General features: G+C 47.6%; 1 protein-coding gene and 1 long non-coding RNA gene across 8 annotated transcripts in view; both read left to right on the forward strand.

The window, feature by feature from the left end:
• The window catches only part of ARHGEF37 (Rho guanine nucleotide exchange factor 37), a 74,896-nt gene extending 67,879 nt beyond the window's left edge, over nucleotides 1-7,017 (forward strand). For all 7 annotated transcript variants that reach the window (XM_060296428.1, XM_060296430.1, XM_060296429.1 and 4 more), the window contains 3 exons: nucleotides 608-803; nucleotides 2,350-2,507; nucleotides 5,215-7,017. In XM_060296428.1, coding sequence (XP_060152411.1) covers nucleotides 608-803; nucleotides 2,350-2,507; nucleotides 5,215-5,424 — 564 coding nt within the window. In that variant the 3' untranslated portion in view covers nucleotides 5,425-7,017. The remainder of the gene's footprint in view (nucleotides 1-607; nucleotides 804-2,349; nucleotides 2,508-5,214) is intronic.
• Nucleotides 7,018-7,430: 413 nt separating this feature from the next.
• The window catches only part of LOC132597111 (uncharacterized), a 33,004-nt gene continuing 15,913 nt past the window's right edge, over nucleotides 7,431-24,521 (forward strand). The window contains exon 1 of the long non-coding RNA XR_009563490.1: nucleotides 7,431-20,602. This is a non-coding gene — a long non-coding RNA (uncharacterized lncRNA). The remainder of the gene's footprint in view (nucleotides 20,603-24,521) is intronic.

Below are 24,521 nucleotides of genomic sequence, written 5' to 3' on the forward strand. Positions count from 1 at the left end.
AACTGTTTCTGCTATGCCATTCACAAGGCTTACCATGCCTTGTACATGGTAGGGGGCTCAATAAATACTTGTGGACTCAAAATGCATGGAATAAAAAACCACATTTTCTTTGTTCACACATGTGTCTACATATGCTGGCCCTGTGCTAGCTGTTTAAGATGCCAGGCGAGTAAGGCCTGGTGCCCACATGAAGCTCATAGTTTTGCTCATTGGGGTTAAAAGACATGTGTAAGGCATTTTCCTGTGGGACAGCTTAGCTTGATGCTATGGGCAGAATTGAGGCCCCAGTCCTGGAGTTCTGTAATGGAGAGACTCAGAAACTGCCTTAGGAGTTTAGAAAACCCAAGAAGTTTAGACCAGAGAAGGATTTTAGAAGTTAAGTTAGAAGTTTCTTCTGAAATGCCTTTGGATACTAAGAGCATGTGTTTCTCATCTGATCCAGCCATCTATTAGTGAGGAGACGGTTGCCCCGACTGGGATGGACCGATGGGCAGCAGAGGTGGGCTTGGCCCAGGACTCCTAGCTGTCAGAACGTGGGCCAACATTGGCGCCAGCTTTAACACTCCAGCTCCAACACCTGTGCCTGTCTCTGTCCTTTCTCTCCCAGCCACTCCTTCCAGGGGCTGAACACCAGGTGCAGGCTCTCCTGAGCAGGTATGGCCCAGGAAAGCTGTACCAGGTGACAAGCAACATCAGCGGGTCTGGGACTCTGGACCTGACTTTGCCTCGGGGCCACGTCGTAGCCCTCCTTCAGGACAAGGACACCAAAGGCAACAGCAGCCGATGGCTGGTGGACACTGGAGGTATGTGGGACTTCATGGGCACTTCCCCGCCCTTTGGGAAAACTGTCCAACAGGAGCCAGTGGGGAGACATAGGCACTCTTGTGGGCAGGGGTCCAAATCCAGGATGGGAATGAACATAGGTGAACATGGAGGACATGGGGTACAGCTGGCTTAGTGTGGTGCATGATATGCCAAAAAGAGAAATTCACTCTTACATTACAATATCCATTATCAAGCACCTACTGTGTGCTGGGTGCTGTGTAAGGAAGACAAAGATCTGCCTTGGGGACCTCACAGATCATTTGTGTAGACAGAGTTGTGTGGAGAGAACTCAGCATCACTTTGAAGGAATGGAGAAGGGATGGAGATACGCAGAGAAGTGACGTTTAGATCCTGACTGTGTAGACAGAAGTCTGACATCCAGAACAAGGGAGGTGTTATCCTGTTCCCTCTGCGCTGGTCATGACCCTGGTGTGCTGCTCAGATGTAGGGGCCCCAGGAGGGAGCAGGGCAGGAGGCAAGGAGCACCATGAACCCAGGAGGAGAAGGCCCACCAGAGTGTCTTCCACAGAGGGGCATGTGACCCACAAGATGAGGGTTACACAGGATTATTGGGAGGGGATCTGCCGACAGTTTTTCCCCCTTCAGACATTTTATTTTAATTCAGTATTTTAATGTGTATTAGAAAAAATATAACTAGTACAGAAACCCATGATTTTATTCATTATTATATAGTACAACACTAAGTTTTAAAAAGTGAGTTTATTAAAAAAAATTAAGATGGTACAAATCTGGCAAGAATCATGAAAGGGTAAAATCCTAACTCAAGTTGAAAAACAGCTGAATGGGGATTAAAACAAGGTCCTTGGGGTCCAGAGGACCGGGTTTGGGCCCCAACTCTGCACTGTACTAACTGCATGACCCCGGAGGAGTTATGGAGCCTCTCTGAGCTCGGTTGGCTCAGCCATACAATGGAGATAACAATATGGACCTCAAGAGTTGATGGAAAGACTAGGTGATCAGATGCTGGTTCTGGCACCAAGCAAGCTCTCAGGAGGTGATGGCCATTCACAGTGACAGCGACCAGAGCACCACTGGAGTAGCTGTTACACGAGAAAGAATTGGGGGCACTTGGAGAAGAGAAAGGGAATTTCTGCCTCCTGGGAAAGGCAGTCCTGCGGTGAGGAAGTGGCCTTGCTTGGAAAGGAGACCAGTGGTGCCAGCACCAGGAAAATAGTCTTCATACCAGTCCGAGGAAGAACTGTTTTTTTTTTCCGAGGAAGAACTTTTTATCTCTGCCAGAGCTGTTCCAAATGGAGTGGGCTGCCTCCGTGGGGAATGAGCTCGCTATCACTGGGATGAACAAGCAGAAGCTAGAAAGAGTGAGTGCAGGGTGCGGGGTGGGGGGCAGTTTGTGAGGTTCCGCGATAACCTTTTGAGGTCCATTTTAGTGTGAAGAAGCTGTATTGGAGATATTCACATCTGTGAATGGTGGTGACTTCCTCTACCTCTGAAAGGGATGGGCAGTGTGATCCACAGCCAGATAACGTTCTGTGTGTCCTGCAGGACATCGAGGGTACGTGCCAGCTGGGAAACTGGAGCTGTACCACGTGGTCCCCCGTGAGGAGGAGCTCAGAGGGCAGGCGAGGCCTCACAGGGACTCCCAACATCAGACACCAGAGCCCACCTTGGCCTCTGTCCCTTCTGTCCCAGCAGTGACCCAGGTGAGCCTGGAAGAGGGCGGGTGGGTTCACATCCCCATGGCCATCTGGAGTGGGGCTTTGATTTTCCTCCTGTCCAGAGGGACTACCACCCTGTGAGGCCAGGGCCTCAGTCGGTGGCCACACCAGTGTCCTGGCCAGGGTGGGACCTGGAGAAAGGAGCCTCTTGTCCTTGCCACATCAAGAGCAGGGAGTTAGTCCCTCGCTCCCCATTAGCAGAGCACGTGGGATTATTTCGTTCATTCGTTTGTTCATGCATTTGTTCATTTATTCAGTATTCACCAGGCACTGTGCTAAATAAGAGATGCAGTGATGAGCAGAAGTCAACCTTGGCCCTTGCCTTCCTCAAATTTATAACCTGGGAGGTGGGGAAAACAGCAATTAATAAAATAATCATATAGATAATCACAGTTCTATTAGTGCTAAGTGCCAGAGCCTTAGGTGTGGGAGAGGTTCAGGGAAGGTCTTTCTGAGAAGAATCACGCTTTTGCTCAGATTTGAAGGGTGGTTAGGAAGTAATTGGATAAAGGGTTGTGGATGGGAAGAGCTTCCCAGAAAGCATGCCCAGCGAATGCAAAGGCCCAGCGCCGGGGAGGACAGGGTGAGTGAGGAACTGAGTGGAGCCAGTGGGGCTGGGACGGTGAGAGCGGTGGGCTGGAGAGGTGGGTGGGGCTAGCCAGCCGGGCCTGTGGCCTTGGTGAGGGTGTTGGCTTTCCCTTAAAAGCCATGGGAGGAGGGCTTCCCTGGTGGCGCAGTGGTTGAGAGTCCGCCTGCCGATGCAGGGGACACGGGTTCGTGCCCACATGCCACGGAGTGGCTAGGCCCGTGAGCCATGGCCGCTGAGCCTGCGCTCCGGAGCCTGTGCTCCGCAACGGGAGAGGCCACAACAGGGAGAGGCCCGCGTACCGGAAAAAAAAAAAAAAAGCCATGGGAAACTTGTACATGCATGTTCGTTGCAGCGTTATTCATAACAGCCCCAAAGTGGAAACAACCCATGTCCATCAACTGATGAAGGAATAAACAAAATGTGGCACATCCACACAATCAAATATTATTCAGCCACAAGAAAGAATGAAGTGCCGACACATGCTACCACATGTAGCTCGGTAGAGAAGGCCATGTAATGTATGATTCTCTATACGAAATGTCCTGGATAGACAATTGCATAGAGACAGAAAGTAGATCAGTGGTTGGCAGAGGCTGGGGGCAGGGGGAATGGGAAGTGACTGCTAAGTGGTCTAGGGTCTCTTTTTGAGATGATGAAGATGTTCTGGAATTAGATAATGGTGATGGTGGCATAACCTTGCGAACATGTTAAAAACTACTTTATTGTACACTTTGAAAGGGTGAATGTATGCATGTGAATTATATCTCAAAACAAAAAGTGTTGGGAAGGCTTTTCGGGGCAGAAGCTTAGTGGGGTCGCTGTGAGGGCTGATTGAGGTAGTTAGCTGGCTGGCATATGTGAGCCTCAGTAAATGGAGGCTGCACTCACAGTTATAAAGGAGGAGCTTCACAGGTGATGGATGAACAACAGAAAGGACCCAGGCTGAGGGGTGGGAGCCCAGAGGCTTGCAGTGAAGAGCCAGGGGATGCCGCAGGCCAGGGTGGCTGAGGGAGCCTGGAGTGGGCTGCAGGAGGGCTGCATAGAAGCCTGCGGAAGCTGTGATGTACAGCTGTGGCACATGCTGGGAGGGCTCTCAGGCCAGTGCCGGGGGCCTTAGCTAGAAGTGGTACACCAGGGCTGCCTCCTGTTGGACATACCCACCCATCAGCAAAGAACCCACAGGGATCCCACCAGAGAGCCTCGCCACCCAACTCAATCCCAGTGGCCGCCAGTGTGAGTAGTGTCCCGGAACACCCGCCCAGGGGCTCATGTGGTGAGCTCAGCTGTCCATCTGCCCAGACACAGCAGCCGCTTCCTCTTTGGTCGTGGGGCTGCTCAATGGGACTCACGTGGGGTCATCCCAGTTCCCCCTTGCCCCTGATTGTTCCTGAGCCTTGGCACACAGTAATAAAAGTCATGGTAAAAATAGCGAAAGCAGCCTGCATTTGTTGAGCCCTTACTATGTACCAGGCACAGGCATCCATTCATTAAATTCCCACAATTACCTGGAGGGAAGGATATCATTACTTCCATTTCACAGATGATGAGAATGAGGCCCAGGGAGGTGAAATATCAGCCTAACAAATGCCCTCTCCTCCAATTTTTTTTTTTTGCCTTTCAACAAAGTCACCTAACCTCCTTCCTGTCTCTGCTCCAAGCTGGGAAACTGGCCTGGGCAGATGACACCCTTTGATCTGAGGAGGGTTGTGGGGAAGGGATGCTGCATCCCCTGCTCGGTGAGATGGCAGCAGTGGACTGAGAGCACCCCTTCTGAGGTCAGACAGGCCAGCTTCACTCCTCTGTGATTTTGAATAAGTTCCTTGACTTCTCTGAGTCTCAATTTCCTTATCTGAAAAATGGGGCAAACGGAATTAGAGAATTGTGAAAATCAAAACCAGGCAAAGAGCCTGCCACATAGTAGCTATTAGTGGGAGTAGCGGAAGTAGCTGATGGCTTTGGACAAAGGATGTATTTGGGAGGCAATGACTGCTCAGCGATGGGGACTGAGTCGGGTGGGAGGGAAGAGGATAAACAGCTTCTCTAGGTCAGGTTTGTCTGTCCTCCCACCCTGACCATTTCTGTGTCGCTCCCCGTGTGTTTCAGGTGGTGGCAGTGTACCCCTTTGTGGCCAGAAGCAGCCATGAAGTGAGTCTGCAGGCAGGCCAGCAGGTGACTGTCCTGGAGGCCCAGGACAAGAAGGGGAACCCAGAATGGAGCCTTGTGGAAGTGAACGGACAGAGGGGCTATGTGCCTTCCAGCTTCCTGGCCAGGGCCCCAGGTCCAGCTCTGTGGGGCTGGAGTCTGCCCTCTTAGGGTGCCCTCCTTGGAGCCCATGTTCCAAGAGGCTTAGAGACTGTGACCCTGGGAGGGAAAAGAAGCAAAGAGAAGGTGGGGGTGGATGGGGAAATCAGGCCAGGGTGGGGTGAAGGGCACCCAGAAGGCAGCCAGAAGAGGTAGGTGGGCCTTGCAGAGTGCCTGGCGTGGATGAACATGAAAGGCTCCAACCAGGACGGCTCATTATGTCTGCATGAAGAGGGCGTTCCAACCTGAGTCACAACACCGGGGATGGCAGGTCACAGCTGATTGGCCAGGACTTGCTTATGGCCAATCTTACCTGTGCTCCGTCTGGTCCTGCCCATGGGAGTGGGTCCCCCAGGTGAGCTTTACCTGTGCGCTGTGTGGTTGCATGGGGGCACACTGGAGAGTCCAGAACCGCCTGACCTAGAAGTTCACTTCCTTCCTGTGGTATAAAGAGATACAACAGCCGACCAGTCAGCTTTTATTTCTCCACGCTGGGAGCTGAGTTATCTTGGGCAATGAACCCCTGGGAGCCCTCTCTAGCAGGGGAATGAGGGCTTGTCGGGGCAGTGGAGAGGTTCCCAGGAGACTTTTGGCTGGGCCAGGGAGTAGGTGTGAGCAAGTCATGATTCTGGAATGTGTTAAGGCAAATGCAGAGGCTGCTCCAGGGAAGAGGGGATTTTTGAGGGTGTGTTAGGTGGGGTGTGTGAGGCTGTTAGCAGCAGTTGTACACTGCTGCTGTGTTCTCTGGATTAGGAGACAGAGGGGTATGCAAGTCATAGAGGAAACTATGTTAAGCAGGTAACTAAAGGCCTGGTGGGTGGGTAATGACTTGGTTTCCTGTTTCTGGAAGAAGGGGAGCCAGTGGAACCCCCAGTGGTTTCAGGAGGCTGCTGAGGGCTTGGAGGCAACAGTGGAGGTGATGTCAGTTGGCTGTGGCCCCTCAAACATAGGACACAACCTCAGTTTTCCCATCTATAAAGACCTAACTCATAGGCTTGTGGTGAGAATGACATGATGCTAAGGATGTGGAAGCTCCTTGCAAGTCATGAAGTGTGATATAAATGTAAATTGCAGGATGTCTAGGAAGTGGTCTCAGGATGGCCCCAGCCATCGGCTGGCCGCTCGCCATGCCCATGGCCATGATGGACATTATTAATCACTGCGGCATCCTTTCCCATAAACCCAGGATCCCTCCCAACGCTGCAATCTAGGTAACCAAACTCTTGAACTTGGTGAGATCAAACTTACTGTCATCCCTTTCTAGAACTTAGAAATTGAAGCCCCTCAAAACAGTTCCTGTTCAAGGAAGACTGACCGCTGGGGCGAATTTGGGTGCAGCCGCTATTGGATCATCATCTCTAGGTTGTAACTTGGGGCTCACATAAATTCCAAGATTCACAGGAGAGGGAAAAGGTGATCCATTGTAACTTTTAAAACAAATCACAGATCGTTTAAAAATATATTACAGAGAGGGCAGAGTCAAGATGGTGTACTAGGAGGACGCGGAATTCGCGTCTCCTCACAACTAGGGCACCTACCGGGCACCAGTGGGCGACCACGGACATCTAAGGGGATGGGAGGAACCTACAGTGACCGGGTAGGACGTGGGGCATGGGGGGAGTGAAGGGGGAGGAGAAGTGGAGGCTGGAGGGGACTGGCGCCCCTGAGGGGCAGCTGGGGGAGGGGAAGGGATCCCATGCCCAAAGAGGGAAATTGGGGAACCATTGAGAGGGCAGAGGATCAAAAGGGAGCATGGCCAGGTTTCCCCTACTCACTTAGGCCCCCAGGAACCTGCTGAGATTCTGGGCCTGATCCTCTGCCCACCGAGGACCCCTCCAGCCACGTGGGTCCTGAGGGAGTGGGAGAGAGGAAAGGGGGAGAAAAAGGCCGAACCTCCAGGACCAGCACCCCTGAGGGGTGGCTGAGGGAGGGGAGGAGTTCCTACACCCAGCGGGACCCACCCATGGTTAGGGGTCCAGCGGCGACGGGGGAGACCCTGGGGGGGATGGTGGGGTAGGGGCGCGAAGGAACAGAAGGGAACGTGGTCAGTTGGAGCCCTGTTGGGCTCCTGGGCCTAATCCTCTGCCCTTGGAGCCTCCCTCCTGCCGTGCAAAGCCTGAGCCCTGGCCCTACAACCCACCCAGGGCCCTGCCTCTACACTCAGAGACCCCGTCCAACGCGCTGGGCCTAAACCCCACCCACACACCCTCACTCAGGGCCCTACCCCCAAACTCCGGAACTCCACATTCCAGAGGGCCCCCTTTCCACGTGCTGCCTCTCCCCTCTGCGCAGGTCCTAAGCAGAGGCCCCGCCCCATGCTTGAACGTCTCCCCCCTACCTGCCTAGGTCCCACCCCACCCTAAACCCCGCCCCGGCCTAAGTTCCACCCCCGCCTAAACTCCGCCCCCATAGCCAAGGCTTTTTTTTTTTTCTCTTTTAGATAGGGGTTCTGTTTTACCTTGTTGATTCATTATTTTTCCTAATATATTTTTTATCTTTCTAATTTTATTTTGTTTTTTATTCTTTGATCTTGTACTGTGCCTTTTTTTCTTTCTTTTTTTTTTTTTTACCGCACCATGAAGCTTGTGGGATCTTGGTTCCCAGGCCGGAAGTCAGGCCTGAGCTCCTATGGTGGGAGCTCTGAGTCCAAACCGCTGGACTGACAGAGAACCTCAGACCCCAGGGAATATCAATTGGAGTGAGGCCTCCTGGAGGACCTCATCTCAGCACCAAGACCTAGCTCTGTCCAACTGCCTGCAAACTCCAGTGCTGGACGTCTCAGGCCAAACAACCAGTAAGGCAGGAACAGAGCACCACCCATCAAAAAAGAAAAAAAAAAATGAAACAACAAAAAAATATGTTACAGATGAAGGAGGAAGGTAAAAACCTACAAGACCAAATAAATGGAGATGAAATAGGCAACCTACCTGAAAACGAATTCAGAGTAATGATAATAAAGATGATCCAAAATCTCGGAAAAAGAATGCAGAAAATACAAAAAACATTTAACAAGGATCTAGAAGAACTAAAGAGCAAATAAACAGTGATGAACAACACAATTACTGAAATTAAAAATACTCTAGAAGGAATCAATTGCAGAATAACTGAAGCAGAAGAACGGATAAGTGAGCTGGAAGATAAAATGGTGGAAATAACTGCCAGGGAGCAGAATAAAGAAAAAAGAATGGAAAGAATTGAGGACAGTCTCAGAGACCTCTGGGACAACATTAAATGCACCAACATTCGAATTACAGGGGTCCCAGAAGAAGAAGAGAAAAAAGAAAGGGTCTGAGAAAATATTTGAAGAGATTATAGTCGAAAACTTCCCTAACATGGGAAAGGAAATAGTCAATCAAGTCCAAGAAGCACAGAGCATCTCATACAGGATAAACCCAAAGAGAAACACGCCAAGACACATATTAATCAAACTATCAAAAATTAAATACAAAGAAAAAATCTTAAAAGCAGCAAGAACAACAGCAAAGCAACAAATAACATACAAGGGAATCCCTATAATGTTAATGGATGATTTTTCAGCAGAAACTCTGCAAGCCAGAAGGGAGTGGTGGGACATATTTAAAGTGATGAAAAGGAAAAACCTACAACCAAGATTACCCAGCAAGGATCTCATTCAGATTCGATGGAGAAATTAAAACCTTTACAGATAAGCAAAAGTTAAGAGAATTCAGCATCACCAAAGCAGCTTTACAACAAATGCTAAAGGAACTTCTCTAGGCAGGAAACACAAGACAAGGAAAAGACCTACAAAAACAAACCCAAAACAATTAAGAAAATGGTAACAGGAACATACATATCGATAATTACCTTAAATGTAACTGGATTAAATGCTCCAACCAAAAGACATAGACTGGCTTAATGGATACAAAAACAAGATCTGTACATATGCTGTCTACAAGAGACCCACTTCAGACCTAGGGACACATACAGACTGGAAGTGAGGGGATGGAAAAAGATACTCCATGCAAATGGAAATCAAAGGAAAGCTGGAGTAGCAATTCTCATATCAGAAAATATAAACTTTAAAGACTATTACAAGAGACAAAGAAGGATACTACATAATGATCAAGGGATCAACCCAAGAAGAAGATATAACAATTGTAAATATTTATGCACCCAGCCTAGGAGCACCTCAATACATAAGGCAAATGCTAACAGCCATAAAAGGGGAAATCGACAGTAACACAATCATAGTAGGGGACTTTCTAACACCCCACTTTCACCAATGGACAGATCATCCAAAATGAAAATAAATAAGTAAACACAAGCTTTAAATGACACATTAAACAAGATGGACTTAATCTATATTTATAGGACATTATATCCAAAAACAACAGAATACACTTTCTTCTCAAGTGCTCATGGAACATTCTCCAGGATAGATCATATCTTGGGTCACAAATCAAGCCTTGGTAAATTTAAGAAAATGGAAATCGTATCAAGTATCTTTTCCAACCACAACACTATGAGACTAGATACCAATTACAAGAAAAAAACTGTACAAAATACAAACACATGGAGGATAAACAATACACTACTAAATAACCAAGAGATCACTGAAGAAATCAAAAAATACCTAGAAAAAATGACAATGAAAACACGATGACCCAAAACCTATGGGATGCAGCAAAAAAGTTCTAAGAGAGAAGTTTATAGCAATACAATCCTACCTCAAGAAACAAGAAAAATCTCAAACAACCTAACCTTACACCTAAAGCAATTAGAGAAAGAAGAATGAAAAAACCCCAAAGTTAACAGAAGGAAAGAAATCATAAATATCAGATCAGAAATAAATGAAAAAGAAATGAAGGAAACAATAGCAAAGATCAATAAAACTAAAAGGTGGTTCTTTGAGAAGATAAACAAAATTGATAAACCATTAGCCAGACTCATCAAGAAAAAAAGGGAGAAGACTCAAATCAACAGAATTAGAAATGAAAAAGGAGAAGTAACAACTGACACTGCAGAAATACAAAGGATCATGAGAGATTACTACAAGCAACTATACGCCAATAAAATGGACAGCCTGGAAGAAATGGACAAATTCTTAGGAAAGCACAACCTTCTGAGACTGAACCAGGAAGAAAGAGGAAATATAAACAAACCAATCACAAGCACTGAAATTGAAACTGTGATGAAAAATCTTCCAACAAACAGAAGTCCAGGACTAGATGGCTTCACAGGTGAATTCTGTCAAACATTTAGAGGCGAGCTAACACCTATCCTTCTCAAACTCTTCCAAAATATAGCAGAGGGAAGAACACTCCCAAACTCATTCCACGAGGCCACCATCACCCTGATACCAAAACCAGACAAAGATGTCACAAAAAAAGAAAACTACAGGCCAATATCTCTGATGAATATAGATGCAAAAATCCTCAACAAAATACTAGCAAACAGAATCCAACAGCACATGAAAAGGATCATATACTATGATTAAGTGGGGTTTATCCCAGGAATGCAAAGATTCTTCAATATATGCAAATCAATCAATGTGATACACCATATTAACACATTGAAGGAGAAAAACCATATGATCATCTCAATAGATGCAGAAAAAGCTTTTGGCAAAATTCAACACCCATTTATGATAAAAACTCTCCAGAAAGTAGGTATAGAGGGAACCCACCTCAAGATAATAAAGGCCACATATGACAAACCCACAGCCAACATCGTTCTCAATGGTGAAAAACTGAACCATTTCCTCTAAGATCAGCAACAAGACAAGGTTGCCCACTGTCACCGCTGTTATTCAACATAGTTTTGGAAGTTTTAGCCACAGCAATTAGAGAAGACAAAAATAAAAGGAATCCAAATTGGAAAAGAAGTAAAACTATCACTGTTTGCAGATGACATGATACTATACATAGAGAATCCTAAAGATGCTACCAGAAAACTACTAGAACTAATCAATGAATTTTGTAGAGTAGCAGGATACAAAGTTAATGCACAGAAATCTCTTGCATTCCTATACACTAATGATGAAAAATCTGAAAGCGAAATTAAGGAAACATTCCCATTTGCCATTGCAACAAAAAGAATAAAATACCTAGGAATAAACCTACCTAATGAGACAAAAGACCTGTATGTAGAAAACAATAAGAAACTGATGAAAGAAATTAAAGATCATACAAACAGACGGAGAGATATACCATGTTCTTGGATTGGAAGAATCAACATTGTGAAAATGACTATACTACCCAAAGCAATCTACAGATTCAGTGCAATCCCTATCAAACTACCAATGGCATTTTTCACAGAATTAGAACAAAAAATTTCGCAATTTGTATGGAAACACAAAAGACCTCGAATAGCCAAAACAATCTTGAGAAAGAAAAACGGAGCTGGAGGAGTCAGACTCCCGTACTTCAGACTATATTACAAAGATACAGTAATCAAGACAGTATGGTACTGTGGTGCTGGGAAAACTGTACAGCTACATGTAAAAGAATGAAATTAGAACACTTCCTAACACCATACACAAAAATAAACTCAAAATGGGTTAAAGACCTAAGTGTAAGGCCAGACACTATAAAACTCTTAGAGGAAAATATAGGCAGAACACTTTATGACATAAATCACAGCAAGATCCTTTTTGACCCACCTCCTAGAGTAATGGAAATAAAAACAAAAATAAACAAATGGGACCTACTGAAACTTAAAAGCCTTTGCACAGTAAAGGAAACCATAAAAAAAACGAAAAGACAACCCTCAGAATGGGAGAAAATATTTGCAAATGAAGCAACTGACAAAGGATTAATCTCCAAAATATACAAGCAGCACATGCAGCTCAATATAAAGAAAAAAAAAAAACCAATCCAAAAATAGGCAGAAGACCTAAATAGACATTTCTCCAAAGAAGATATACAGATTGTCAACAAACACATGAAAAGATGCTCAATATCACTAATCATTAGAGAAATGCAAATCAAAACTACAACGAGGTATCACCTCACACTGGTCAGAATGGCCATCATCAAAAAATCTACAAACAATAAATGCTGGAGAGGGTGTGGAGAAAAGGGAACCCTCTTGCACTGTTGGTGGGAATGTAAATTGATACAGCCACTGTGGAGAACAGTATGGAGGTTCCTTAAAAAACTAAAAATAGAACTACCATATCACCCACTACTGGGCATATACCCTGAGAAAACCATAATTCAGAAAGAGTGATGTACCACAATGTTCATTGCAGCACTATTTACAATAGCCAGGACATGGAAGCAACCTAAGCATCCATCGACAGATGAATGGGTAAAGAAGATGTGGCACATTTATACAATGGAATATTAGCCATAAAAAGAAACGAAATTGAGTTATTTTTAGTGAGGTGGATGGACCTAGAGTCTGCAAGCAGAGTGAAGTAAGTCAGAAAGAGAAAAACAAATACCATATGCTAACACATATATATGGAATCTAAAAAAAAAAAAAAAAAAAAAAAAGGTTCTGATGAACCTAGGGGCAGGACAGGAATAAAGACGCAGACATAGAGAATGGACCTGAGGACACGGGGAGGGGGAAGGGTAAGCTGGGATGAAGTGAGAGAGTAACATTGACATATATACACTACCAAATGTAAAATAGATAGCTAGTGGGAAGCAGCTGCATAGCACAGGGAGAGGTGCTTTGCGACCACCTAGAGGGGTGAGATAGGGAAGGTGGGAGGGAGGCGTAAGAGGGAGAGGATATGGGGATATATGTATACATACAGCTGATTCACCTTGTCATACAGCAGAAACACAGCATTGTAAAGCAATTATACTCAAAGATGTTTTAAAAAATGTCATATATATATATTACAGCCATGACCGTTAGCCAAGTAGCTACAAATAAAACATTTTTGGGAAAAAAAAATTTTTGGAACCAACCCACCTTAGAGTGTGTGTAAAAATATGTGGCAGTTTAGACTTAATTCCAGGAACATCTCTGTATTATAGCTGTAGTGCCTAAAGCTGTTAGCTCTGGTATTTGGAGAGCCTTTAAAAGTCTATACATGTCTTTGTCAGTCTGTAACTTACCTCCTCTGGGCTTGTGAAAGTGTGAAGGCTGCATACATAATGCAAAACTCAGTCCCTTCAATCCCTCTCCCAGCAGCAAATTCACTCTCCAAGATGCTCATGACTCATTTTCCTTTCTCTTCCCTGCTCAGAGTTCTGATACAAACAGGAAGCACAGGGGAACAGATAATAAAATAAGAAATCCAACTGTGGTTCCATAATACTTATGAGAGCCTACAGAGTGCTAGAAACCTAGCTCAGGGCTTCTCAACGTGGCTGCCCACTGCTTGCACCGGGGCAGCTTTAACTATGACTGAAGCCAGGATCCCACTCAGAGATGCTGATGTAATTGGTGTGGGGTGTGGCCCAGCCTCAGGAATTCAGAGAGCTCCTCAAGTATTTCTAGTGTGTGGCCAGGGTTGGGGACCTCTGCTCTAGACACACAGTGGTGGTCGAGATAGACCCGGGGTTGGAAATGGTCACAAGCTGTTAGCTAGGATGTGCCCCATCCAAACTTTGTACTTGCTCAGACGTTTCAAACAGGCAGCTTCGCAGCCAAAATAAATAAATAATTTTAAAAGTTATTTTTTTAAAAAAAGGGACTTCCCTGATGGCACAGTGGTTAAGAATCTGCCTGCCAATGCAGGGGACACGGGTTCGAGCACTGGTCCGGGAAGATCCCACATGCCACGGAGCAACTAAGCCCATGTGCCACAACTACTGAAGCCGCGCACCATGTGTTGCTCTGCAACAAGAGAAGCCACTGCAATGAGAAGCCCGCGCACCGCAACGAAGAGTAGCCCCCACTCGCCACAGCTAGAGAAAGCAGCAGCAAAGACCCAATGCAGTCGAAAATAATTTTTTAAAAAAGTTATAAAAAAACAGCAGCTTGAGAGGAGGTTTGAAATAGGACAGCCTGTTCTGTCAGGTCCCAGAATGTATATTTATTAAGTGCCATTAAAAGGGACCTGAAGAGAGACTTCCCTGGTGGTGCAGTGGTTGAGTCTGCCTGCCGATGCAGGGGACACGGGTTCGTGCCCCGGTCTGGGAAGATACCACATGCTGCGGAGCGGCTAGGCCCATGAGCCATGGCCGCTGAGCCTGCGCATCCGGAGCCTGTGCTCCACAATGGGAGAGGCCACAACAGTGAGAGGCCCGCGTACCACAAAAAAAGAAAAGGACCTGAACAAAACTGGATATTCTTGTAGGCATAAGGGAGAAAACTGAAATATTCTTGGAACCAAATCTATCTCATGAGGAAAAATAACAATGTATTCAGTAGCACATAGGTAATGGTTTCTCCTAGGGGATGAGATTAAAAGTCACTGAAGGGTGAGAAAATGCATAATTGAGAAGATGGAGAATGGCCTGAATTTTCTCCAGGGGACTCTGTGTAATGTGCCTTTCCCCCTCCAAATACCTAGAACCATTGCCCTGTGACTTATGTATTTCAATGCTGGACTGTCACATATTAGACTTACAAAGGTATTTGTCTGTGAATTGAACAAGACTTCCAGGAGGTGAAGACTGATTCACAAGGGTGACCCTTGCTCCCTGCAACAGAGTGAGACCTCTTTAATCTCTTGGGCTCCAACCTAGTTTTAGACATGAGGACAAGATTACAATATCAAAGGAAAGATGAGCGAATTCTTGGTTAATGTGGTGAGTCTAGCTTGGTGAATAACTGATGTCAACTACTGGGAATAAAGGACTTGAAGATGAAATGTCGCTGAAATTTGTGTGACTCTAACCATTGGATGGTCAGATGCCCCAGTGTGGCATTTGTTCACTAGATACTTGCCATATATAAAAATGGCACCTCCTTTATTCATGTGTTCATTTAGTGAGTGTCTACTGCACATCTTTGGTGCCTCCAGGATTTGGCCTTAGCTGCTGGGGATGCAGTGAGAAGTCAGAGAGACCAGGACCCTGCCCTCCCAAAGCCCACAGTTTGATGAGGGAGGCAGACAAGGCAACAGTTAAACACAGTGTTAATTGTTAGGATAGGGTGATAACAGGTGCCACCAGAGCCCCGGGGAGAGGCCAGCCCCTGACTCAGACTTGGTGGCTAAGGAGGGCTTCCTGGAAGAAGTGATATCCAAGCTGATGGGTAACAGGTTAGATGAAGGTGGGAGGGAGGGCACATGCAAAGGCCCAGAGTTAAGAGCAAGCACAGCTCATCAGGGAACTAAAATGCTACAGAGCTGGAACACAGGGTGTGCGTAAGGGTGGTGGGTACAGTGCGAGATGGCTTAGTGAGGTCTGCCTGGTAAGGAGCTTTGGGGTTTATTCTGAGGGCAGTGGTGGGGGACACTAAAGGGTTTCAAGCAGAGGAGTGACACGCCCAGAGTTGTGTTTTAGGATGCAAGTTCTGGTTTATCCTGGAATCTCCCTAAGCATCTGTCATATGCCTCAAGTAATAGATGTTCAGTACACGTTGCTCAGATAAACAGCCCAGATGGGATGGGAACACTGAAACCTACTTCCAAGGAATCTCCCATCCAGCTGTAAAAGACAGACTGGCACCTGGCACCACAAGGCAGGATGCCGTCAGCCCCAGAAGGGTGCTATTTACCAGGCTCATGGGTGTTCAGACAAGGAGGAGCTTTGGGGTCGCTGAGGTGGTCAGGGAGGCTTCCTGGAGGAAGTGGGGCAGGTGCTGGCTTTGTGGGATAAGTAGGGTTGGGGGAAGCAAAAGGGAAGGGGAAGCCTTCTCAGGCCCAGGGAGGCAGTGTAATGGTATGAGAAGTGCCCAGCACTTGACCTTAAAACCCCTGAGTTCAAGGCCCGCTTGGCCATAGGCAAGTAGCAAACTCATTTATTGTGGTTTCTGCATGTGGGGAAGTTTGGTGAGGGCCCCCAGCCTGCGTTGTCCTCCCTATTCAGCCCAAAAAATACTCACTGTAGAATTCTGTCTTTTCTCAAGGAGTCGCTGGCTTCCTCCCCCAGGACCTACCTTCCAGCATGGAAAAGTCATTTTAGGATCTGTTGTGGTAGGGCAGAGACTCAAATACCTGGACTGGTGGGTAAGGAAAGAACTGGATTCCACTCCTGGCAACATCCCGAGGAGCTGGGTTCCTTAACAATCCACTCACTTAACCTTGTTCTTCTGTTTTCTTATCAGTAATTTTTGAACTTATGTTTTCTGTTTTTCTCATCTGTAAAATGGGTACAATTCCTGTTCTGACAGGGTGAGTGAGAGGATTAAATGAAACACTTGTGAATGGTGGCGGATCACAACAGGAGCATCACGGCTGTGCAGGGAGGAAATATGTGAACTCTGACCACTAGGTGGCAGCAGGGCTCTAGGAATCACCTGAGATTGGGCTGGGAGGCGCCACCTCTGCAAATTGAAACGCCCAGGGTGCTGGGCAGGTGGTGCAAATGAGAGGAAGGGCCAGGTGAAAGACATTAGGGAGTGGCAGGGACTGTGGTGGACCACAGCATACATATTCCATCTAAGGAGCTTGCAGCTTCTTGGCTTCAACCAGTGTTGCCACATCAGAATGAGGGCCCAGTGGTGCCAGAGATTCTGATTTTTCAAGAGAAGCCAGAAACCAGGGTTTTGTTTTGATTTTTGATGTGAAATCTGTGTGGAGATTGTGTGGGTCACAACAGGTCCCCCTTTTTGCATCTTCTGCCACAGAGTGTGGGTTGGCTGCCCTGGTAGAGAATCTCCTCTGAAGAATTAGCTTCACATCTGTTTTCTGTGAAATGCCGTCATGTGTCTCCACTTCACTCACTACTTCATTAGATGTTAATTTTCCTTCCTTGAATCTCTGGGGAGAACTGTTTCGTTTTCTGCTATTGTTACTATTGTTGTCATCAAACATTTATTCAATCGTGGGCCATATTTTCTGACCACCCATGAGGCTCTCCATAGTACCTATTTCACAAGGTTCTTTTGAGGAATAAATGAGATACTGATATAATATCGCTTAGCCCAGCACCTGGCTCATTAGCTCTCAATAAATATTATTATGGGGACTTTAGAAAAGATGGCATGACATTTGGAGGAACGTTTGCAGGGCCTGCCTTTCTCTCTATATTTGGGATGGTGACAAGGCCTGGCTACTCCCTTATGTAGATGAAGCCCCCTGGTTCCGCTCCTGAGGGCCTAGTAGAGGTTGGATACAGCCCTTCCCTCAGAGGCTGCTGTCACACCCCAAAAGCATTCCTGGGACTTTCCCTTGTCCGGTTCCCTGGTGCTGCGTCTGGGTCAGGGTGGGCAGATTTCCCCATCCAGGGCAATCCCAATCTTGGGCAGGAGTGGCCCAGATTCTCCTGCCTCTCCCCAGCGAGAGGGCTTTCTGCAGTCCATTGCACCCGGACAAGTCAGGCAGGTACTCAGGCAATAATCAGGCATGCAGATGCGCTGGAGCAGCAACTCTGGTCAGAGGCTCAGGGCCCTTTACATCCAGGAGCATCTTCTCAGGGTGTTCCAAGGGGACCCAGCAGCTTTGGGGACAAAGACTCCTTGCTGGAGGCTCCACTGGCAGATTCAGGAACAAGGAGAGGGTGAGATCAGATTTGTCCTTGAGGGCTCTGACTTATGCTGGGCTCAGGAGCACCAGCTAATGCTGTTCAGTTAGGTCTCAGGCCACCACCATGCTTCCAGGATACCTCAGGGTGCTTCTGGGTTCCCTGTTTGGGGCCCATTTGCCTGTCTTCAGGGGTCTGGGCATCCTTGAGGCCTGTGAGTAGAAAGAGAGCTCAGTGGCTGCAGGTTTGGGACAGCCCTGAGCCTTAGGAGGATTGGGCCAGAGTGGGCATAGGACTTGCATCCACCCCTTCTGAGCAGCTCACATCTCAGAGGTTGGTTATTTGCTTGCTTGCTCTCACATTTATTCCCTGCCCAGCTCAGCTCTGTACTTCAGGGAACTACATTGCCCAGGATCCTTTGTTCTCTGGTTTTCTGGTGGGTTTGTCCAATGGGAGGCACTGGCAGGGGGAAGGAGGGGAGAACCCAAGGTATTTCTCCCTCTCTCTGCTTCAGGCAGCATCTCTGCCTTGGCTGGTCTTCTCCATGGTTCCCACTTCCACTGGATGGTCCTTCCCTCTTGGTCTTAGGTCCCGTTGGACAGGCCTGGCTATACTTCCAGTTTCTGTAAGATAGCTTCAGATACTGGGCCCTAATAACGCTGCCTCTTCCCTGCGTTCCTCCAACCTAAAGACTAGAGTGTCTTTTTGCTGTTGTTAATCCCTGTGGTGATTCTAGGATCTTCTTTCACCTGTGTAACTTCCTCCCTAAGTCCCTCTGTTCACAAGGCATGGAGTGGTTCTCTCTCTGACTGGACAGTGACTTTTGTGCAGCTCAGCAGCTAGGGATACAGGGAGGGAGTGGGTAGTAGAGCTGGGGGGCTCCTAGGTACCTCTGCCCCTCAGGCTGCCGAGCCCTCAGAGAAGATTGGGACCATCACCAGGTCTGCTGTACCTTCCCTGGGTCAGGGAACAGTCCGACCCTCCCCACCCAGATCTCTTGGAAGTGTCTTCAGCTATAGACAGCAGCTGAGTGGGTCACGCTCCAGGGTCAGTGGCTGTGAGAATCTGCCGAGCAGCCCTTGTTTGGGCCAACTGAAGCTGTTCTGCAGGGCCCAGAGAAGGACACAGAGGAGACCCAAGGGCCACTGTGTGACAGCAGAGCCAGGCTGTGGGCAGGAGGAGAGGGTCGCCTCCTTCCAGCCACAGTGCCTCGAGTCTGGCCCTGGCTCAGGAGGGACGGTGAGCCCCCGGTCAGTGAGACGGGAAGTGGAGATGAGGCTTCTGGCCAGGAAAAAGCCTGCTTGTCTTGATTCTGGGGTCTCAGTGATTCCAGGCACATCAGCAGAGCCTTTGGTCTGGGGAAAGGCTAGTGCACTACTAGCAATCACCACAGCTTCTGTTCACTTCTCACAGGGCTTTTTGAGGGTTACGTGAGGAAATCCACTTTACGTGATTAATCCAGTGCTGGCACATAGGAAGCTCTCAAGACCTGCGAACTAAAGAAAAACAAACAAGAAAACACAAATCGCAACAGCAACCAGGCACTGTGGACCTTATTCTGTAGGATAAGAGGGTGTCTAGTTAGTACTGAGCCCCAGGCCTCTCCCCTGGAGCAGAGCTGGGGCTGGCAACACAGTTCCAGCTGCCAAGGCTAGGAAGAAGGCCGAGTCAGGTGAAGGAGTTGTGAGGTTGGGAGGTCACAGTGATCTCAGGGCACACTCCCCAGAGACGTGGGGATGAGCAGTAGGTGTCCAGAACCATAATGGGGCACTTGAGGACAGCTATCACCTTGTGTCCAGGCAGGACAGAGATCAAGGCTAGGTCAGAAAGCAGGCAGTAGGATCCCAGTCTTTGGGTTGAGGTTCAAGTACTAGGCCCTGGGGACTTAAAGATCAGGTCCACTAAAAATACAAAGATCCTGGCAAGAGGCAGGATGGAGAGCTAGACACAGGGACTTCATTTTGAGCCCCGGGGACCAGAGCTGCTGGAAATCCTCCCATCTGATGACAGGATTGAACCCAGGGAGCAAGATGCATTGGACGTGGTAGAGGGTCTGGGATGAAGAGGCTGTGGTAATCAGGAGCCCAGACTTCACATTGCAAAACGTCCAAATTCAAATCCTGACTCCACACTCACCAGCTGTGTGACCTCGTTGAACAAGTTACTTCATGTCTCTAAAACCTCACTTTCCTCTTTGTGGGTAAACCAGGAAATAGTCGTACCTCAGAGGGCCGTTGGAATGTGGAAATGGGATCACGCGTGGAGGTTTTGGCAGTCTAGGGCATATGAGTGCTGCTTAAATGATTGATCCTCGAAGACACAGCTATTTTTGCTGGCTCCCACCTCCTCCAATGTACTCCTCCTAAGCCAGCAGTGACCCCAGCCCGAGTCTTCTCTGGGCTAACACTCCTTGTCCTTTCAACCTTTGCTCTAACGTCTGTGTTCCTGACCCTTCACCACCTCAGGCTCTGAAAAAATAGCCCCTCACTGCCTGAGCTCTTTCCAAACTGAAAGCAAGTGGACGTCTTAAGAGGCCGAAGGTTGTTCCCCTGGGAATGTAATGTGACCACGTCCTCGGATACTCCCTGGTGATTAGAGCTCGCCATCTTGAATTACTTCATCTTCATCCTCCCAAGAAGCTTCTTCACAGCCCCAGGCCAAGCAGTGGAAGACAGCCTTGCTGATATGCCTTTGTGAGTATACCTCCCCACTACTTTCTTTCCTCCCACATTGCTAAACTTTTTTCCTCAAATTCTTTCTCACCCTTCCTCCACTCCTCACCAAAAGCTGCGGCAGAACATAAAAGAAAAATACAGTGACACGCACACAACTGGAAAAATCTCAACATCTATCTTCTTCCCCTTCACACCACCCCGCTGGCCACATCCCAGGCCAGAGATTCCAAGGCATGGCACTCCCCTTAGGAGTCAGGTGTCCCCGTCCCCACCTGGAGGGGACAGATACCAGCCAAAAGCACCTGGTCCAGATTTCCTTTTTGCAGTTTGTATTGTGACTATAACGTAGTTTTTGTTTTTCTTAATGTATTACAATATGCACGTAATACATTTTTTAATGTTATTTTATTTACTTATTTAGTTATTTACTTATTTAGTTATTTACTTATTTTTGGCTGCGTTGGGTCTTTGTTGCTGTGCGTGGGCTTTTCTCTAGTTGCGGCGAGCGGGGGCTACTCTTTGTTGCGGTGCGCGGGCTTCTCATTGCGGTGGCTTCTCTTGTTGCAGAGCACGGGCTCTAGGCGTGCGGGCTTCAGTAGTTGTGGCTCACGGGCTCAGTAGTTGTGCCTTGTTGGCTCTAGAGCGCAGGCTCAGTAGTTGTGGCGCACGGGCTTAGTTGCTCCGCGGCATGTGGGATCTTCCCAGACCAGGGCTCAAACCCGTATCCCCTGCATTGGCAGGTGGATTCTTAACCACTGAGCCACCAGGGAAGTCCCTACATTATTTTTAATAAAACCAAATATGGAATTTGAATTGTATCACTGCCTGTCATGCTTCCTTAGGCTCCTGTAAGGGGTAACGCCAACAAAGCTGGGATTCACTCCGCTTCCTCTCTTCCTCGCAGCCCTCCCTCCATATTCAGTCCTTCAGCAAGGACTGTCAACTTTACCTCCAAAACCTTCCTGAAAGTTGTCCACTTTTTCCCTCTCCAGCACCTCCACTCCTCTTCTCTCCCCTGTGCTTCTGCAGGAGCCTCTGGACTGTCTCTCAGTTCCCACCCTTGTGCTTCCCCCTCACCCACTCTCCATAGAACAGTCAAAGTGATCCTTCGCAAAAAGTAAATTAGAGAATGTCACACCTCTTAAAACTGAACAAAACTCAAATTCCTTACTCAGACCTAACCGGGCCTGTGTGATGGGCCCTGCTTCCCTCCCACCGAACCATGTACCACTTTCCACCTTGATCACTGTGATACGGCCAACACTTGCTTTTCTGTTTCTGTTCCTCAATTACCCTAAGCTCCTTCCTGACTCAGGGACTCAGCACTGGCCCTTCCCTTCCCTGGGATACTCTTCCCCCAGATCTGCCCTTGGCTGGCTTCTTGCCACACAGGTCAGCTCCTCAGTGATGCCTTCACTGACCGCTCCATCTGGGCAGTGTCCAACTGTTCCTACCCTGACCCCAGCACTCACTATTCATCACCCTGTCTTACTGTCATTAGAGACTGCACCACTCCCTCCTATTTTCTAGTTTATCTGTTTGTTGTCTGCTTCCCTCATTAGAAAGTAAGATGGATAAGGATTTTATCCATCTCATTCAATTCTAAATCCAAATAACCTTTAGTATGTCCCAAATGGCACATGCTTATACTAAAAAATTATTCCTAGTTTATCCAAAATTCACATTTAACTAGGTGCCCTGTATTTTAACTGGCAATCCTACTTGAGGCCCATGGTCCCACATCCTGGGAACATGATCCCAAGAGAATGAAGCCGGTATGGGAAGAGAAGAGAGAAAATGAGGGAGGCGGGGAGGACAGGTGGGTGGGAGAGAGAACAAGACAGCAACAGAGAATGAGTGAAGAGAGAGACAGACAGACAGAGTCACAGGTAGACCAATAGACACCCTCTGGTAGTGTTCAAGTCCCACAGTTCAGTGACCCAAAGTCAGTGCCACCCCATCCTTTCTGTAGTTTGTTTATGGGCACCAGTAAATTCCCCTTTTGCTTCAAAATAATAGCCAACATTCTCAAGCACTTGTGTGTGCCAGGCACTGGGCCAAGCCTTTGGATGCACTATCTCATTTAGGCTGTCACCTCACACAATTCTATGAGGGTGTTTCTGTCACTCGCTCTACAGAGGAACAGAGAAGTTAAGTAACGTGCTCACGTTCACACAGACTCTAAGCAGCAGAGCTGGGCTTCAAACCCAGGCAGTCAGATGCCAGAGTGCTTGACCACTGTGTGGACTAGCTGTCACTCATAATCGAGGAGGTCCCGAGCGGCTCACTGGACGGCTGACCCTTGAGAGGCTGGGTGGCATCATGTGTGGACCCAGGAACCGGACTAAGCAGGATCAAATCCAACTTCCCTCACCCATAGTGTGACTTTGGGAAAGTTGTCCACTTACTCTGAGCATCAGCTTCCTCTTCTGTAAAATGGAGTCGACAATAATAGTAGGTACAGCATAGGATTGATATGGGGATTTAATTAATTAACGTCAATGTACACAGACATAAAAAGCCATTAGATCAGGTAAGCATTTAATAAACAATTACAGACATTTTTATTATTTTCAGTTCGTCTCTGATGCCCAGCACAGGATCTGACACAAAGGAAGTGCTCATGTTTCCTGTGTGAGTGATGATAAGAATGGAGAATATTAACGAGACTCCTGTTTATTCAGCACCTACTATGTACCAAGCATTGTGCTAAGCACCTTACACACATCTCAGTCCTTCCCCACAACAGCCCTACCAAGTTGGTATTTTCACCCTCATTTTACAGATGAGGAAACTGAGGCTTCAAGAAGTCAAGTGTCCAGAAAAGCCACAGAGAGAGGTCCAGAGCTAGGATCTCAACCCTGGATATAAGGAAAAAACATTGGATCTATGATTGCTTTAAAGAAGGCAGGAAGCAGATGAGATTGCATTGAGATGTTTTCCTATGGACTGAGTTTTGAGTTCTTTCCATTGTCTTCGCAAGGTTTTTCATGTCCCTTACAGAAACCCCGTGTGCGTGCCTTTCAATGCACTATTATCTCAATAGATGGGTATAGAGTCCCATTTTATGAAGGAGGCACAGAGAGGTACAGGTATTGATACTTGCTGAAGGTCACATAGGTGTTAAGAACAGAGCAGGTTCTGAACCCAGCTTCATCTGACTCCCAGTACAGTCTTTGTCTCGAGTACTCAACCTCTGGCCTACAGAGAACCACCAGCCCCAAGAGCATGCCATCACTCAGATCTCCCAAAGACACCCACTTTTCACCATCCCCACCGCCAGCAAACCCCCAGGCTTCCGTCCTTCACAGGGCCACCACCAGGGTCAGCTTTCAGAAACAGAGATCTGAAACCAGGGCTCTTGGAGGTCCTTCCAGGGTTCTTGACCACGGCTTCATGGTCTGGCTCCTGTTTATCCCTTCCCCTCCTTGAACTCTGAGCTCTGGCTGAGCTGAATCTGCACTGCTCTCTCTCTGCCCCCCTTCACACTCACTCCTTCACCTGGGTGGTACACCCTTTCCCGCTCCCCTGTCCCCTGTCCAAGTCATCCTTCAAGTCTCAGTGGCATATCACTTCTTCCAGGAAGCGTTCCTTTCTTGGTTCCGGTGCTCTTCCTGTGTGTGCCTCTACTCGGGTCCTTATCCCTCTCTGTTGAAATTGCCTTCTTACTTGAGGGTCTCTCCCTTGCTCCAAGAGGGCAATGGCTGTGTCTACCTATTCACACGGCATCCCCAGAGCTTGACATGGTGTCAGGTACCTGGTAGGTGCTCAGTGAAAAGCTGGGGAATGAATGGGGGTTCCCTGAGGACATTATGCTTTATTACACTGAGCACCGGGCACATAGTAAGCTCTCAATATATGTCTGTTGAATAGGTAAGGGATGAATGTATGAATAAATAAACAACGTGGTTCAACACCACTCCCCCCCTCGCCTCAC

This window comes from Globicephala melas, chromosome 3 (genome assembly GCF_963455315.2).
Source record: "Globicephala melas chromosome 3, mGloMel1.2, whole genome shotgun sequence".
NCBI lineage: Eukaryota > Metazoa > Chordata > Mammalia > Artiodactyla > Delphinidae > Globicephala > Globicephala melas.